General features: G+C 38.4%; 1 protein-coding gene across 5 annotated transcripts in view; it reads left to right on the plus strand.

The window, feature by feature from the left end:
* The window catches only part of PHF20L1 (PHD finger protein 20 like 1), a 61,759-nt gene that overhangs the window by 34,360 nt on the left and 15,254 nt on the right, over positions 1 to 12,145 (plus strand). For all 5 annotated transcript variants that reach the window (XM_020806418.3, XM_020806420.3, XM_078391659.1 and 2 more), the window contains 3 exons: positions 4,705 to 4,957; positions 7,976 to 8,182; positions 10,585 to 10,641. In XM_020806418.3, the coding sequence (XP_020662077.3) occupies positions 4,705 to 4,957; positions 7,976 to 8,182; positions 10,585 to 10,641 (517 nt within the window). The remainder of the gene's footprint in view (positions 1 to 4,704; positions 4,958 to 7,975; positions 8,183 to 10,584; positions 10,642 to 12,145) is intronic.

Consider the following 12,145-nt stretch of genomic DNA (forward strand, 5'->3'; position numbering starts at 1 on the left):
CACCCACAAGAAAAAACATGCAGATCACCATAATCACCCAATCTCCTGAAAAGGACAAAAGCTGATCCCACAGCTATATATACTCAACTATCCCACAAAACTGCACCAGAGCACAGACAGAGTTGTGATTCCTGTCCTCTGACGATGCCAGCCGCAGAGACTGTTGAAATGTTAGGAAGAACAACCTTCAGAACATGGCCAAAGAGCCCGAAAAACCTACAACAAGCACTCTTGTCTTCATTGTATGTTGTGTTGGTGGCTGTGAAAACCACGTCTGGATGAGGCCAGTGGGATTTTACAGCCTATCCCTGGGCTCTAAACTAGGAATCAGTTGTAAGTTTAGACTGGACTCCAGTGGCCGTTTTTTAGTCGTCATGGTGTCAGTGTGTTGCCACAATAATTTTAAATAACATTTAATTATATATTGCCATGCAGCCTAACTTCTTAGGATAGAACTGCATGCTTCAAAGAATGCAGGGCTCCTAACAAAAAACAGAAGATGCTAAGCAGCGTCTAGCTCTTGCGGTGGGCAAAATTCTCTTGTATACATTTGTGCCAGTGGAAGCCAGATGATGTCACCATACAGTGCCAGTAAAATTTAATTTAAATTAATTAAATATATCCAGTCCTTCCTTTCAGGTCCCCAGGCTTCTTTGTGCTTCGGGGAAGCCTTTGGAAGCCTCACAACGGTGGGATGGAAACCTTTATTTATGTAAAAAAAAAATGCTGCCAGATTGCTGCCACTGTGATCAGGACTGCTGGCAGCGCTCCAGTGGCAGGCTTCGGCTCTTAGAGGCCCCACCGTTGTGCCGAGGCCTCCAAAGGCCACCTCAGGGCAAGGACCCCAAGGGAGCCTTGGATGATAAGGGTTACGAAGTTTCAGTTAATTTAGATGAAATGTTACTGGCGCTGGATGGTGATGTCATTTGGCTTCCATGCCATAAATTTATGCTAGTAGAATTTTGGCCAATATATTCACAACCGTAGCCCATCTGCTTACCCATCTTTCTCCTTTGTTTTCTTCTTTCTTCCTACCCACTTCTTCTCTTCTTAACAAGAAGAGAAAGTTAGACATGAAGAAAGAAAACAATGGTGGTCCTTCCTGGTAGGGTCAGTTGTCAGTCACAGCTCATCTGTTGAGTACAAGGTCCAGTTCCATATAGGTTGGATCCCCATACCTTGTCCTTTCACCTACTCCCTCTCCACAACACGAACAGGAAAACATCATCATTTCAAATGACACCAGGCGTATACTAAGTTGAACTATATATTATAGAGGCTGTGTGTGTGTTGTTCAGAGGAACTGGGCATAACAGTATTTTATTTGAAGTTTGCTCACTCTCTTTGTGATATGCCGTTCCATCCTTCACCCTTCTTTGTATATTAAGGATAAAGGTTGCAGCTTAAAAACAACCAGTCAGGATTAATTTCAAGTCATAAAATCAGAGGTACTAGAAAGTGTTCAGCTTGTGAGACCTCTGGCTTTAAATCATTCTCCCTCCTACACTATAGACAAAGTTCCTTTTCCTTACGTAGTATAGATTTGACTCTAAGGCTACATGAACAAGGCTACAGTATGTAAGAACAAAGAGAAGGAGCAAACAGACTATTTCTCACCAAACGTGCCTGCCAGTACATCATAGACAATTAGTCTTTAGAGGCGTCACAGTGAACTTGCACCCTAGGAAATGTGGTGGGGTATTGCAGCCAGTTCCCATGTATAGTGTGCTGCTTCTGTACATACACCGAAAATAAAGTAAGATGTAGAATTTGACAACCTGATGACACTTCTGCAAACATAGCAACGCTAGCCTTAATTTTCCAGAGTCGCCACTGAAATGATGTCAGTTTTGCAGACATGTTTCCTCTAAGCAGCTCAATGTAGACCTTGCTGCAATTTTTAAACTAAACTTGGCTGTTTTATTTAGGTTGGAAAACATTAGGAACACTTCTCTTCAGGTTGTTGTCAACATTACCAATTGACAGTCTACAAAATGTTTTATGCCAGTAGCTAAGTTGTGTGGACTCCCCCCCCCCAAGAGTTATCTAGGTACCAAATTTGAACTTTGATTTGTTGAGCATAGTGAAGATTCTGAAGTTACCATTTAATACAATAAAATAAAAGCCTAGTTGAAAGAAACAATGGCTGAGCAATGAGACCTCAGAAGGCTAATGCAGATACATGAACTCTACAGAGCTATCTTCAGCCTTCCCAATATCAGCCATATTTTTTAATTACATGCGTGCAAACATCAATGGTTGTTTCCTTTTAAACTAAAGATTTTGACTACAGTTTTATATGGATTTTCAAATCATGGTTATAATCGACCCAGGTAAACATTTGTCATGGTTGGCCTCAGTACATATGTAGATAAACTATGGTTAGTGCTGTAAGGGTTGAGGGGAGAGCTGACTCCAACATTACAATCCGTTTTTTGAGGAGAGCCGGCATTCATTCCATCCCAGGTTGAAATAGCTTTATAATGACCATGTTGTCTGCAGCTTATAACAGAAACAGTTTTTTTTAAAAGTATAATGTGAAAGATTAATTCAAACCAGCAGTCCTGTTAAGCTGTTGATTCCTCTCTTCTCCCTTTCTGGTGTACAGCGGTTTTTTACAAAAAAAAAATCTAAACCCTCAGGTTACTTGATACAGGTGCAGTAGTCCATTTGACTGTATTAGGGTTGGGCCATGTTGTATTTACTTCGGAACAACGTTTGCATAGACGAATGAATAACGTTCATTAAGATTTTTTCTAATGTTTAATTTTGTCCTTGTTAAGAGGTTAAGCACCTTATTAGAACAAGTTTTAAAATCTTGTTTTAAATAATTTTGTAACTTTGAAAGTAATGGTTGCTGTAGTGATGTCTTTCACACATGTGAAGATGAACAATAAAATCGTTTATTTACACGTTACGACTCTAATTAATTTCTGGTTAATTTCCTTAATCAGCATAGATATATTTTACAAGCCTTCATCTGTTTGTTTGACATGATTTAATTGGGCTCAGTATGCATGATTAACTGGTTCACTGACTGTAAAGGGGTAACAACGGAATGAAATGTTTCATGCCACCAGGATCTGACCTCGTCCTTCCACTGTAACACCAAGTATGACTTAGAGCATGAGTGGGCATCTGCAGGGCGTTGTACCAAGTGCTGCTCTATCCTATGCTGTCTTAGCTTCCTAATTCAAATTCAGTTTTAATCTGTCTGCGCTTTCATCACGTGGACCTGTTTACGTGGGGCAAGTTGTTCCGTTTCTGTTATGGAGGGATAGGGTGTGTACTTTGGGGGTGCAGAGAGGGTGGGAAGCTAAAATGACTTGGGGGAGAAGTTGTCTTCTTCTTGTGTGTTTCTAGGGATGCTTGGCAGCACAAAACAGAGAGCTCTAATGATCAGCACTCAAAATATATTCCTTGCATACAGAGGTTATGAAAAAAACAGCCAATATGGTCAGATTGTGAATGTGGTTCTTTTGTGGTGGTCAGGTTTTTGAAAACAAGCAGATAAAAATTGTGATTTAACAAAGGAATTTATTGAGACAAAGACCTTGGGCACTAAATGGAACAGCATTTTAAGTTATGAAGATATGTAAGCTTTGTTTTCACTCAGTTGATCCATCATGTTCGTTGTACAAATATTGTGTAGACCAATCACATTTTAGAAAATGCAGTGTGTTTTGATTTTTCTAACTTTCAGCGTATTTTTTTATTATTATTATTATTATTATTATTATTATTATTATTATTATTATTATTATTATTATTATTATTATTATTATTATTATTATTATTATTATTATTATTATTATTATTATTATTATTATTATTATTACCGCCAGGCACAGTCTGGTTGTTATTACTACTATTGCACTGGTGGGGTGTTTCTGTTCTGTTTCTTTTTCCCCCAGCTAACAATTTAAGTAACGGTTTGAGCACCTGTGCCATCCTAACATAAAGACATGTGGTGACATCGGTATCCTATGTTAAAGAATCAATGGGCCAGTTTAATCATTGTTGGTTTTAAAAATCAAAGGGACACTGCCAGCCTCTTCAGGTCTTGTATTCAAACTAAAGTAAATTTGTAAGCAATTGTAAGATATTGCTGCCACACATTCATTTGATTTTAAGATTTGAGGTCCTGAATCTGTGGAAGTAGAATACTTGTTCCCTTGAATACTTAGAACAAACCAAAACTTAATTTGAACATGTCTGATGGGGAAGTCCTTTCAAAAGACTGTGTAGAAATACGACAAAATCTGGTGAAGAGAAAATTGATCAGACGAATGATTGTGTTCAATTTATGAGAACTGAAGAGATGTCCAAGGCCTTGCATCCCAATCCAGAAATCATTTTTCCAGAAGGGGTGAGCCAGTCTCAGTTAGGGGGGAAAAGCCTGTGCAGATGAGGTTTTCATTACTGAAACAGAGATTGTGTTCAAGAATAAAGAAGATGCATCAGAGATGCATCAGAGCACTGGCAGACAGGATGAGATTGCTGGATTGACATGGCGGTCTTTGGCTGAGTCCCTTTTTTAAGTGTTGATCTTCTTGGCTTTTAACATTATGAATTTGTTTTGAAAATGTACTGTTGTGTTAAAATACTGAAGTTATTTTTTTAAAAAAAAAAATCAAAAGTAGAATACAAGAGCTGCAATGAAGAAACTGCAATAAAAGTATCAATTTCTTATTATTTATTCAGGAGATATCACCTAAGCCTCAAAGTCAGAAAAAAAATGAAGCTGATATTAGCAGTTCTGCCAACATTCAGAAATCGGCACTGTTGCCCTCAACTTTGTCTTCAGGAAAGTCTCGCAGCAAGAAATGCAAACAAGAATCTGGAGATTCTGCAGGGTGTATAAAGCCCCTTAAATCACCAATTTCCCCAGAGTTAATACAAGTGGAGGATTTGACCCTGGTCTCCCAGCTTCCTTCTTCTGTGATAAATAAAACTAGTGAGCACAGCCATTTTAAAACATACCATAATTACTTATTACAGTCATATTGGGAAATAATCATTGGGGGGGTGTTTTTGTTGCATTTGATGTGGCTTGTTTCTAACTAGCTGGGGTTAAAAAAGAAAGAAATTGAAACACAAGTAATGTATGAGCTGCATATTGGCCTACAGATATCATCTGTGTTACCCATTTGCTCTGCATTGACCATCTGAAAGGAGGAGGAAAGTAAAAACCAACCAGGTTTTCTTCCAATTTGCCAAGCTTTTCCTTCTGATCTCCTTAAGGCTTTTTTTTTAAAAAAAATTGTCCCAGGGGGACTATCTCTTCACAAGACTGAAATAGCCGTTCCTATTCAGTATGTTGAATGAAAGTACAGTATAGATATTACCATTGTGTGGAGGAAAATCCACAACAAGAGCCAACTTCCTTTTCCAACCTGGAACAGCAAAGGCTGCAGCTGATTTACTTGGAGGAGGACCTGCGTGTTCAAAACAAGAAGATGAGCCATTCACGTGTCTTTTTGTCCCATCCCTGAAAAATTCTGCTGACATGATGCAGCTGCTGTAGCTGCTTCTCTTGTACTATGAATCAGTCCTGGCCCAAAGGAGTCTGGCTTAGCTGAGGTCTGGGAGACGTGTAAAACACCAAGAATGTTACAATCAATGAACTTCCTGCCATTTTAGAAGAGGTGTGAACCTGTTTGGCCTAGAAAGAGAGGAGGAGGATAAGGTTCTCTGTTTCCCATCATGCTTCAGACCACATCACTTAACACTTCCATGGTAGAAGGCTTAACCTCCTTGGTCAACAACAAATTAAGAGTATGAGTTTCTGTTGAGTGCTAACCCTAGATAATTTGTTTCATTCCCGGAAAGATGAAGAATGAAAAGTGCTGATTCATAGTTCTGCTTCGTTTACCTACAGTTGACATTTGGTGGAAGGTAATTTTAGGGTACGGTCCAACCTTAGCTAAGTACTTACAAGTTCCATTGATTTCAAAGGGACTTAAATCTAGGTTTGGCTGGATTGTTCCATCAGTATTTTTTAATTAAACAGAAAAGGAAAGGAAGAAGCAGCTGAACTCAATGCAGTGTTGTTTCTAGTTGCACTAAAATGTTTCCTTTGAAATCTTCCCTCATTAAATGTTACCGTCCACACTTGTTGCAATAGCACATGATGTCGGTAAGTAACTTTCACTGAGGATGATTTATGCCTTTTTAAAACGAAGACTTAGCAGTGTAATGAAGAACCTTTTTAGCCTACAGTTATTGTCCTACATTTGCTAAGATGGTTCCCACCTTTTATAGATAAAGGGACTATTTGGAAAAAAATCTTTCTTCCCTCCTCAATTTTTGTTTTTTGGGGGTTGTTTGGCATCAAGAGAATATTATACATCAATACTACTTCCAGCTGTTACAATTAGTGTCTTCATTCAAATGTTTCCATGATGCCAGCACATGGAAATAAATCACATTACATGTAGTCTTCCTAAAATATTGACATTCTTTTGTTTTCCATGGGAGAGTTTTATCTGAACTTGAGTCTCTCCCATTTGAAATTAGTGAGATTTCAAAAGATTTAGGGGATGGGTGAATTGGTTGCCCTGTAGTCTCAATCACAACTGCCTCCAACCATCACTGACAAATCGCAGAATTAGACTGAAGGGTGGGTAAGTGTTACATGATATTTCCTGCACCATGGAACCTCCCTGACAATAGCCATGCAGGTAAATCCCGACATTTGTTCCCCTATACATGTAATGTAAGACTGTTTAAAAACGTGCAGAGACCATCAAATACTACGTTGTTATAGAGCTCTCTGAGGCAGAGGGACAGCATTCTAAGGCTCCAGTGCTAATCCATAATATGATTAGGTTAGAATGGTTTGGTTATTAATGTTACGTTAAAGTATTACGAATTATAATAGCTCGAATCCAATTCCATCTAGTTATCTTTTAGTCTCACAGAAATCAATACAATAACCTAGTCATGATTAATCCCATTGACTTCAGTCGAGCTAAAGTGTGAGTTAGCCTGGATCTGATACACTTTGATAATCTCTCACACTGTTAAAAGCATTGCAAATCTGTGTATATGTGCTGACGGGTTATCGATGGAGCTGAAATTCAGCCAAGCCTGATTTCAGTGTAAGCTTACTTTCTGTTGCATTTTTAAACTTATATAGCAAACTGAAAGTTCGCTGTGGAGTTCTCCAAAATGTGCACAAAAATGCATGCAATACACAGAGATTTACATAAAACTTCATATATTTGTAAAACTAATATTAAAATATATTATTAGGACAGTTGCTTGCAAAAAATGTGTCTATTGGGCAAATATGTGTACAAAAATGCATGTGTCAGAAGACAAGTTTTTTAAAACTAAATTCTTAAAAGTTCTGGACATTCAAAATGTCAGATTAGAAGGAGAAACTTAGACAAACTAAAATTGACAGGTTTTACCCATCCCTTAAATACACCTATTTTCTCCTCCTCTAGTCTGATGAGGATTCTTTAAAGAATGATGCCATAATGATGCTAGATGAGAAACATTTATGGCAATTGTCTTAAGACTGTCTTAGAAGTATTAGAATAAGACAGTGACCCTTGTCTACTTCATGAACATTGCAAGGTCTCTAAGTCCATCAAAGTCCATGAGTACTCTTAGACCCTTCAAAAATAGCAAGCGGAGACGAAGATTTCAGTGCTTAGTGATTGGCTCATTGCCTCATGATACTCTAGACAAAGTTCCTTCTCCCTCTCCAGTCACTGATGGAAAAATGTTCTCCATCAATGTCCCAAACCAACTGCAAGCATTACTGGAGGGTAATGTATTCCCGTCTAAATAAAGAACCAGAGAGAATCCAAATATTTAAACTAAAATCTTTGCAAGGACATTACCCACCTAACAAGATCTGTGTTAACACACAAGACTTATGCCACTTTAGGTGTGTAATTTGACAGCCCAAAGGATCACATTGCTTGTGTGTTGTTAATACTGTGTTCTTTCTTTTATATAGTTCCCAGTGTTGCTCACGTGTCACTTGAGAAGCGTGGACTGTGTTTCCCTCTTGACCTAAGCTGTAACCTGGATGTTCCAGCATTGTTAACTGCGGAGACTGCTTTCCGTAGTGGATACATCAGTAAAGAGAAGGATGATAACCGTATGATGCTGTATCATTCTTCAAAAGTATTAACTGATGGCAAAGTAGCCCCCGTGGCATCAGGTAAAATTTGTCAGCGCCTTCTGAGAATATTTCAAATACATTTGAGCCATGCAGAACACAATAGGCCAGTTTCTATAGGTGAAAGCAAAATAAAAAGTTAAAAAAAGACCAAAAAGTGGCACCATAAAGACTTAACTTTTATATTTCATAATGTGAGATTTCATGGACAAGTCAACTTCATCAGACAGTAAGAGAAGGAGATATAACATGTTAATTTATGACAGAGGTTCTCGCATTCTTTACAGCAGAAGCTTCTATGAAAGGCCTGCATATCAAAGACACTATCATCACATTGTTTAACACCCATTGACTTTCTTACCAACCAACCACAGTCTCTGTATTTTGATATGTATACTTAGATGCCCTGTATAAATATTTTCCACTGTTGAAGTGGACTTGTCCATGAAAGCTCACATTAAAAAAATATAAAAGTTAGTCTTTAATTTTTGTGGGATTTTTTTACTTTTTGTTTTTATTTTGTTTTCACCTATAATGCTTGCACAGACCAACACAACTACCTCTTCTACAACTGCATTTCTGTATTCTGCATCCAGAACTGACACCTAGAGATACATGAATGTGACAAACATCTGTTTATAAACCTGTATCATTCAGCTACACACATCAGGAAGCAGAGTGTACTTGGTGAAAAAGCTCATGCTTGCTGCTGCTTACGTATGAAAAGAATCCCTATCTTAATTTTAAATCACAATTGTGGTCGTCCCACTTCTTGTTTCCAAGTAGTTACCCAGGGCACTGTTTAGTAATACCAGCAGTCTTTGGCAGTAATGTTGTTGAAGCCCTCTTAGATCTTGCCCTTTGTTAGTGTTAATCAAGTCATACCCATCCTCTGCCAAACACAAGCATGATGATGGCCAATAAAGAATACATGCCAAGATTTCAAGGAAAAATCAGTACTTTTTCCAAAAACAACAGCAATACACAAAAACTAAGTTATTGTTTTGAAAAGAGATCTGTTAAAGGTAAAGCATGTTTTCCTTGGCAGTGCAGTTAGACCTCTACTTTGGCAAAAGAATTTGGAAAAGGTATAAAACTATAGTTTGGCTGTAATGCTGGTTTGCAGGATTCAGCTCTTGGGTGTCTGGGCGTTTTTGTCGTCTCCCCAGCACCTTTTCCATATTTCCTCCTGGGCAGAATATTGTACTTCACTGATTTCCATCAGCATTTTCAGTGCTGAGAAGCACGTCCAGAATTGATTGTCATCATATATGGGAATCATAGCTAATTTGAATGAGGTAATTACAGGATGATAGAATCTGACATGTTTAATTAACATAGTGAATATCCATACCTTTCTTTCCTTTTCCTATTTTCTTCTTCATACTTTTTACTCCTGTTTCAAAATTTTATTTATTAATCATTCTCTAGCTAATAGCTCCCCGGCAGCTTAGATTTAAAACACAGCAGACATATTTCACGTACTCCTTTAATTAAAAAAAAAGGAGCTTGAGCTTATATACACTTTTTTCTTTCTTTCATATCCTTCCCTGTTTGATGCATAAATATGAAATCTAGGATCTTTCTTCTCCCCTCTTGAGTGATGTATTTCTGGGTGTGTTGAAAGGTTACGTTTGTGTAGTAAGCCGTACAAAAGTACTTGGAAGGCCACAAGAGATTTGCAGATTTCTTGAGATAATGCTGTCAAACCAACCTAGTTTCAGAACTAGGCTCTGAAGGGTAGAATGCATTTCTGTGAGCTATATAAAGGAGAGGTGTTTTTTTTTTCAGAAGCAGATGCTTGAAATAGATAATCTGATCAAGGAGCTGAGGTTGACAACTTCATAAGATTAAGGCCTTGTTACAGTACTTACTAGGTACTCAGTCCATGGGGAATGGATTTTGTAGTCAATCAGTGCTGGGACATCTGATGCATGCACGTATGAAGCACAGAGAATTACCTCCCAGTAAGGAAATTATTGGAAATCTGGCTTCATGTACATACCGGAACCCATTTAGACCATTGGGTTGGGATGTTAATCTTATTCCACATATATGTGGATCTATACAACCTGTGAGTAGAACTCGGCTCATAAGACCCTACAGTGAATGTAGGAGAACTGTCTTGGTTAGTTGTCCCCTTGGTTGGCAGACTCTCCAGAACAAAGGTGATTTAGAATACATTTAAAAAAAAAAAAAATCACTTCCCTGCCATCTGTCAGAGTGCTCCTTTGCTGGATTGTCAGGCCTTCCATAAATGAAAAGCATCCGCCCAATTGCAGAACCGCAAATCTAGGTGTCAGTCATGTTTTTTCTAAAGGAACCCTTAAGATCAATATATGTAAGTGGGTGCTAATGGACTGATTGGATGCAACCCAGAGTCTGTATACTCTCTTACCAGCTATATTGTGCTAAGCTTCCATTTATTCCTTTTCCATCCACAGGAACAGTGAAAACGGAAAGAAGGACAAAACTGGAGGAGAAATGCCCGTCTTTACTTGGTATGAACAAAATTATAACAATAATAGTAGTGACAGTAGTAATAGTAACAATAGCAGCAGCAGTAATATCAGTAGTAATGGTTATTGAGACCGACGGTCTAGCCTGTCACTGATCTTTATCCCTGTTAATGCTCCATTAGGGTAAATGTTCCTCTGTTTTCAGTGACTGAGACAATTCATTTTTTATTTATGCTCTAGGTTTGTCTTGGTAGATTATGTTTATATGTTAAGTTGTACCCCTCCCCCCTTTGGGACTGAGATGTACCTGTTAGAGGAAAAGGAATAAAATACAAGCGTGGCAACCCATTATCAATAAGAAAAGCATGAAGATCCTTGTCTTCTTATTCTTTTATGTATGACTGCTTGCTAATGCTGCCAAAAGAAATTGTTCCTAAACCTTTTCTCTTGGTACACTTCCAGTTGGTCACAAAGGGTATAAAAACAGCAGAGAGTGAGTGGTTTATTTAGTAGAGACCCAAAGGTTTGTGAGTGTTTAGTGGCATCAGGCAGGCCATCCCAGAAACAATATTCCATAGATGATGACATGAATAATGGAATGTGCCTTTCTCTCCTCGAGATGCCAGAGGACACCCATAAGCATTTTAAACCATCATTTCCAAGGTATGGCAAATCATGCGCCTCTAAGGATTAGCTAAGAACATCTTTCAGAGACACTGTTTTCATATTCAAGAACAATAAAACAATGTGGGATTAGAGGAACACAGTAGCCCATTTTAGACATCACTAAAAATTGAAGAAGCCAAGGAGGGGAGGGGAGAATCATGCTAGCCCTGGCCTTCTCTCATACGTTTTCACTGAATTTGGCCCATAGAGTATGATTTTTTCTGAAGAAACATTTTCTCCAACCATGAAGTTTCTCCAGGATTTTCAAAACCTGGAAAATGAGGAGGAAAATCATAGTTACTCTATGTGTGGATTTTGTCTTTGACAGTTTGTAACACATTCTTGAATGTAGCATGATACATTGGCAAAGCACTGTATATATCTTCACTCTTCTGGGTGGCAACATAAAAACTGGCAGTTTTCAAATACATGCAAAATTTAGTAAGAAAGGAGAAAAGCAAGGGTAGAAAGTTTTGATATAATTTAGGAGAACAACGAAAAGGTTGTCTGGTCCCTAAAGATTACACAGTGATGCCTGGGTGATACCTTTTATTGGATCACTAAAATAGAAGTGAGAGCTGAACCATAAAGAAGGCTGACTGCCGAAGAATTGATGCCTTTGAATTGTGGTGCTGGAGGAGACTCTTGAGAGTCCTCTGGACTGCAAAGAGAACAAACTCATCCACTCTGAAGGAAATCAAGCCTGAGTGCTCACTGGAAGGACAGATCCTGAAGCTGAGGCTCCAATACTTTGGCCATCTCATGAGAAGACTCCCTGGAAAAGACCCTGATGTTAGGAAAGTGTGGAGCCAAGAGGAGAAGGGGACGACAGAGGACGAGATGGCTGGAGAGTGTCGTCGAAGCGACCATCATGAATTTG

This window comes from Pogona vitticeps, chromosome 4 (genome assembly GCF_051106095.1).
Source record: "Pogona vitticeps strain Pit_001003342236 chromosome 4, PviZW2.1, whole genome shotgun sequence".
Classification (NCBI taxonomy): Eukaryota; Metazoa; Chordata; class Lepidosauria; order Squamata; family Agamidae; genus Pogona; species Pogona vitticeps.